The 6,867-nt window shown below is 35.4% G+C and overlaps 2 protein-coding genes across 2 annotated transcripts in view; both read left to right on the top strand.

Moving 5' to 3' along the window:
• Positions 1-468: 468 nt before the first annotated feature.
• On the top strand, positions 469-1,562 carry LOC109546090 (persulfide dioxygenase ETHE1, mitochondrial; the record flags this gene model as incomplete). Its single annotated transcript, XM_019916926.2, is given in 5 exon segments — positions 469-535; positions 587-731; positions 784-995; positions 1,054-1,324; positions 1,434-1,562. Coding segments are annotated over 5 exon segments (754 nt in total), but the record flags the coding sequence as incomplete, so codon positions are not given.
• Positions 1,563-5,384: 3,822 nt separating this feature from the next.
• Positions 5,385-6,867, top strand: part of LOC109535680 (probable multidrug resistance-associated protein lethal(2)03659) — a gene marked incomplete at its 5' end in the record, with an annotated part of 10,895 nt that continues 9,412 nt past the window's right edge. Inside the window, 1 exon segment of the mRNA XM_019901616.2 lies at positions 5,385-5,429. Coding sequence (XP_019757175.1) covers positions 5,385-5,429 — 45 coding nt within the window.

The following is a 6,867-nucleotide window of genomic DNA, read 5'->3' as shown; positions in this document are numbered from 1 at the left end:
ACGATTTACCACATTGTGGCTGATAACAGTTTAAAAATCAATGTTGATATTACAACACAGTTCAACAGCTTATTGCGTTTGCCAATTTGCGCAAACGGAACTGCATGAACATAATACAAATAACTTCTATATTTAAAGTTAAAAATGGCTTAAAGATGAGCGAAGGTTAATGAGTTTATTGTTGACGATTTTTATGTTTTGATCTAATCGTTTGTTTTCAGAATTGAAATCCGCACTTGGCGAAAAATGGGTAAAGTCGATGGAGTCTTGCAGTCTGTGCGCCATTTTAGTAAATTTGGCCGGAGTTTCCGGATACAAAAACAGGTAAAACAATTCAAAACAACCACATCGATGTTTAGTTTCTGCTGCTTATTGAGTTTTGCGTTATGAGAATTTTGAAACTTCACTAAAACTGAGTAGTTTTTAGCATCCTCACCTCCAGCCCTCAGAAAGCGTGAAACCACAAAGTCCAGCGCTTGAAATAGCTTCCAGGAATTTGAGCAGCTTCCAAACACAGTTGCTAATATTTAGACAGGTAAAAGACCATTGCAATTGCTGAGTTAATCTCTATCCTGTGATTTTTTAGCTTTTTGATCACATTAGCAGCACATACACATACTTGCTGGCATGCCCCAGAACCAAGGAATGTGTGCTCGTCGATCCAGTCTTGGCGCAGGCAAAGCGCGACTTCCAAATCACTCAGGATCTAGGATTAAGCATAAAGTACTCAGGTATGTAACAATCAGCACTCAATTGAGCCAACTAGTTGAATATTGTTTGCAGTAAACACTCATATGCATGCTGACCATATCACTGGAACTGGATACTTGCGGGTTCTATCTGGATGCAAAACTGTAATATCCAAAGCCAGTGGGGCTGATGCGGATATTCATGTTCAGGAGGACGACGAAATCGCGTTTGGCACTCAAAAGTTGAAGGTTTTGAGCACACCTGGACATACCAATGGTTGTGTAACCTACTACAGCCCAGAGCAGGTAACGTTTCATCGAAACTGTGCAAAAATTTTAAAATATGCATATTTTTTGATTTAAGGGTGTTGCTTTTACCGGAGACGCTCTTCTAATCCGAGGCTGCGGACGGACAGACTTTCAAGAAGGAAACCCGCGAACGCTTTACAGAAGCGTCCATGAGAAGATTTTCCGCCTGCCAACTGCAACGCTTCTTTTTCCAGCCCACGACTACAAAGGATTAACGTGTACCACTGTGGATGAGGAATCCAGGCTCAATCCTCGATTGAGCAAGACGGAGGATCAGTTTGTGAAAATCATGAATAACTTGAATTTGGATTATCCTAAGCAGATCGGTGGGTGGAAAATGTTAAATACAAGTACAGGTTTCGGAGGTGCTGTTTTTAGGCTAAACCGAGCTGACGGGTTTTTAAATTTCATATTTAAATTGCTATAATTTTTCAGATCGAGCTCTACCTGCCAACAAAGTATGCGGAGTCTACGATATCCCCCAGAACCCCTAGTGTTTTTAAGAATAACTCTGTTATATTTATGTACTTCTAAGAACGTTACTAAATCTTTTCTTCTACTCAATCAGTATTCTGTTAAAAGTACCTACTCACTTGCCCCTAATGTAACTCAACATTAATTAAATGGATACCCAACAACCGTATCCTTTGGTATGTTCTCGCCACCTATCGAATTTCGAGCACTGTTGAGCAATTTAGCCACATATTCTTGGATTGTTATGGACCAGTTATGCCAAAGTGGCTGGCAATTCAATAGGGCGATATCATATTATTCCTTTCTAAACACGCCAAGTTCGTCGAGGATTGCATAGCTTTGGGTTATGCAGTTTGCGCTAACTAATCGGGCATATTCACATTTTTAGCACATTTTTAGCAATTCGATTCCATCGGGTTAAATGGAATTTGTCTGGACCATCCAATCTTGCTTAAGGTTGCTGCGCAATGTTTTAAAACTGAAACAGACAAATAAATTGAAATTTGTTATCTATAACAATTTGCTTTGTTATAGTGAACTTCCTGCCAGCAAAGATATTTTGGAAAACCCGGCTTTACATTGTTGAACTTTTGCGAGCAAAAATTACGTTTTTGTTTTATTATAAACTGTTTATTTTGCAGCTTTTATTGAAAATCATTGTGACGTTTTTCTAACAGAGGCACGACTTGGGGAAACTAGACGCCACCAGTGTAATCCAGCAATGTATTGTTGTAAACCTAACGTAAACGTCGACGCTGTTGTTAATTGCATATTCATTCAAAGATTTTGAAGGTCGCAAACTAGAAGGTGAAGATATGAATGATGACTGGGTTCATTCATTTCTCTCATCAGGTTTAGAAAATACAAATCAACAGTGTATTTTCTTTGATTTGACTTTCCCTTCAGTGAAAAACGTTATTTTTGCACAACTTATGAAGCTGAAATGAACCTGCCGAAATAGTTTTTTTTTGCAAGATTTATCATTGTCCTAAACGTAAATCAGCTCAATTGTTCAATATGTGTTGCGTTTTTCTTGCAAATGAACAAACAGTCAAAAACACTAATCCATTATAAAAACTCGTATTAACGCAAAATTACAAATAAATTCCACAATCGAATCTTCAAATTGATCTGAAGCGTGCTCATGTTTTGTGCGTTATTATGGAACATTTTGAAACCGTTCTTCATCTTCATGCTTGTCGCGTCTTCTAGACCCAAACCCAACCCAACCCAAACTGTCTGAAAAGAAGTCTGTTCCTTATGAATGAAAAGAAAAGACGCAACTTTACAAAATAACAGCAAAATCATGTTGAGGAAAGATTGGGGACAATTTCAACAACGTAGTGGAAACTAGGGGTGGTCGGTATTTAGTGTCCAAACGTGGAACGTGTAACCTGTAACCGTAGTTACAGCTAGCCGATTTAACCGGTTTTTTTTAAACCGTCTCATAAAACCGAAACAGCGATGCGCACTAGGGATGATCGGTATTTAACGTAATCGCTAAAATAACAGTGTTCCAAACGTGTAACCTGAAACTGTAGTTACAGCTAACCGATTTAACCGGTTTTTTTGGAACCGTCTGATAAAACTGAAACAGCGGTGCGCACTTCGGACACAGTCGAGCAATCTATCCAGCTGCAGCCGTTTGCCGATTTAAAGGTTGTGTTTGGAACCGTCTCATAAACGAATTGCGAGAGTTTATTTTCTAAAGCGAGTGCTATCATAAACGAACGAAGAACTAGAATCAGTACAACGCGTCTGCGAAAATTTTTATTCTTAAATGTAAATTCATTTTTATATGAAAATGAGCTTTTTAAACATTTTCGCATATCAACCGTACATTTTATTTAATCAGTCTAGTTTATTATCAGTTTTTTTTATGTTTTGTTTTTTATTTTAGAATATTTTATTTTAAGTTTACCAATGTTAAGAATTATGTTTTTAATAAAGGAAATCATTATATATCATCACTATTTCTACTATCATCATTATGAATTTTGGATAAATATTTTAAAAAGTAACATATTCTTTTTGGAACCGCACTAAAATACCAAAGTAAAACTGGAACGTTGTAACCGTTACAGAAAAATAACCGTTTATCACACCTTTAGTGGAAGCAAATATTTCTGAAACAAAAACCTAGTCAATATATTTTTTTTAAAGAATATGAAATTTTTTAGGTTTAAGTTTGGTCAAAAAAAGCTAATTTGGTCACTTTATGGACACAAGCTTTTAGCAGAGAAAGGTAGATTCTTACAAATTTTTAGGAAAACTAAGGACCCTTTAACTAATTTACTGAGAAAATTTGATGTGTATCCACGAGCGCAGTAATTTTTCACAAGCACTCAAGTCGAGCGACAATAAAAACGATTTTTGCAAACTTTAAGACCTTCAGCACATTCACTGACCAAATCTCCATCACATCCAGGCGCGCACAGAGTTTTTACGAGCCCTTAGTTGGGAATTAAAGCATTTGCAAAGAACAACTTCCTAGAAGTAAAAATACAAATCAGAACTCAAAAGGAATGGATTTCCCCCAATTTTCCAGTCAATGAACGAATTGTTAAAGCCATTTCCAGCCAAATCTGAGTCAAAACCAAACGCACTGATTCTCACAAACACTCCCAGTTAATCGACAAAATTGAGTTTCTTGCAATAAACATCTCTATCGACATAAACTTCCAATTCTGAACCGAACCTACGTGCAGTTCTGCCAATTTTCGAGCAAGCTGATAAGTCTTGAGCTAATCTAATGACCAAATCTGAAGCTAATCCGAGCGCGCACTCATTTTTCACGACCACTTAAACTTGGACAGTAGCAATTAAACTGTTTGTAAAGAACCTCTTTCTGGAATTAAAATTTGAAATCCGAAACCGTAGGAAATGCGTGTATTCAATTTTTTTTGTAAAAATAGAAACGCTTGAGTTGAGCCATCCACCAAATCTGATGAAGATGGAAGCAACAACTGAAGATTCCCAAGCCCTCCAAGTTGAGTTGCAAATTTACGATTTTTGGAACAGCATCGCTTCAAAAGTGAAATACTCAAACCGAACCCAAATGAGGCATGAATCTGTAACTTTTTCAACACTTTTGAAAATATTGAGCTGATCTACTGACCGAATTTGATGGATATCCAATCAACCACTGATTTTTCACAAGCGCTCCAAATTGAGTGCCAATATTTAACTTTTTTAGACCTGTCACTATAAAGAAAATTCCGAAGCTGAATCTAAAACAGGTAGATTCCCAGCAATGTTTCCATAAACTGGTTATTATAACAGTGTCCTTTATTAGAGGTTATCATACCCTTAGCTTTAAAGAATTAAATTTAAAAAACAATCAATTTTTTGTAGAGTTCTATTGCACTTTTACTCTGATATTTATGTACAACAAAACTGTGCCGAAAAGTATGATAATAGTAAATACGCAATTAGTAAAACTTAATTCATTTTCATCCGCGAACTGTTTTTAGAATGTCTCCCATGATGCAAAACGAGAATATCCAAAACTCAGTAATTCCTCAATATTTACCCTTATAGATAGACTAAGCAGTTTCTATTGTTATCTCGTTGGCAGTTTATTTTTTTCTTAAACACGCTTTCCACTTTAAAGTATCTGCAAATTATTTGAATAGAATGGGGCTTAGATTGAGTGACATGTTTATTTGATCAGAACTTAGAGAATTTCTACTTTGCAACTGTTATCACTACACAGAAAGGTATATTAGATGGCCGATGTTTTACTGGCAATTAGTCTTAAGTCTTTCTTTCGCGACTTTATTATCGGATTGACTGAGAGCTCGTGGATGTTACCATTTCCGGTTGATCACAGCACTTTCGGGTTTAATCAATTGCTGGTCGCGAATTTCGACTTATCAATATGGATCATATAGGGAAAGTGTCAAGGAATAGGAATCCTAGGGACAGGGCGAATATATTTTCTCTGTTGTCGTTTTCGTAAGTATCTGCTCAGTAATTTAGTTAGTTCAAAGAAATTTGTTGTCCAAATACACTCGCTTTCACAAGTCTTGCACCCGCAAGTATTTGGACATTTTAAAATGTTGAAAAACCATGCAAACTCGGTGTTAAATCTAGATTAAAAGCTTCTAAAAAAACGGCAAAATGGATTTAATTTCAACGAATTATCAGTTATACAAAGAAAATCACAGTCCGGATGCAAACATTTTAAAAACAAAAAAATGCAATTTCTAACGAACAACTGAAAATAAAAAGTTCAACAACATGATTAAAATTCAGTATTTGAGCCTCTACTTCTTAACAGCGCATTCACACGTCTATCCATTCAAATAACCAAATTATTGATTACTTCCTGAGGGACATTTTCCCATTCCTCTGTAGCAGCAACAAGAAGTTCTTGGGCATTTCTTGGTGGATTATTCCGATTGAAAATGGCACTTGATACATAATCCCAGACGTTTTCGATGGGATTAATGTCAGGTTATATAGCTGCCCAATCTAATCTTGGGATGTTTCGGTTTTCTAATACTTCTTGAACAGCGCTGGTGCGATGTGGCCTGGCATTGTCATCCATAAAGGTGAACTGGTTCCCTAAGGCATCACGTAGGGGTATAATTCTATGAACATTTGCAAGGTAATCCTTATGTAAATCTGTCATCCAATATGTGAATAAGTGGGGTCCTTCTATTGAACATAATACTCCCCCAAAACATTTGTGTTCCTCCGCGATATGGAGCAACTGCAACGGCTGTATGAACCCTATTTTGTTTTTTTTAACTTCTTTTTGGGTATTTCGCCTCAAAAATTTTTGTCTTAAAAAAAAGACAGAATTTTCTCACGTCTTTTATTACAGATTGATAAATAGTGCTCCTATTTTGCAATAAGAACGAATTATATTCATAATTGATTTGCGAACAAAAACTTGATTAATTTTTATCTTATCTGAATAATAAAAAACCAACAATTAAATTCACTATTGAAAAAGAACAAAATCACAAATTCCTTTTCTCGATATACTAATTCAGAAAAATTTAGACAATTTCGAAACCTTGGTCTATAGAAAACCTACTCATACTAACCGATATTTGAATTTCGACTCAAATCACCCGATAATGGTTAAAAAAGGTATCGTAAAAAGTCTATATGATAGAGCAAAAATAATTTGTAATCAATCTAATTTTTCCAAAGAAAAACAATTTATAAAAGAAATTTTAAATTTCAATAATTATCCAAATTCTTTTATTGAAAAATGTTTCAACGAAATTGAATTCCCACGAACAAAACAAAATCAAAATAAACCTATTATGAACCTTTTCATTCCGTTTATTCCAGGACTTTCAGATCAAATTAAACGAGTAGGTAAAAAATTTAATATTAGAACTATCTTCAAAACTGAAAATACAATTAGAAGTAAAAT

The sequence above is a fragment of the Dendroctonus ponderosae genome, unplaced genomic scaffold, assembly GCF_020466585.1.
Source record: "Dendroctonus ponderosae isolate FM_Combo_2020 unplaced genomic scaffold, Dpon_F_20191213v2 Dpon_F_20191213_1, whole genome shotgun sequence".
Taxonomy (NCBI): Eukaryota; Metazoa; Arthropoda; class Insecta; order Coleoptera; family Curculionidae; genus Dendroctonus; species Dendroctonus ponderosae.
The sequence above is the reverse complement of the archived record's forward strand: the minus strand, read 5'-3'. Positions and strand labels throughout refer to the sequence as shown.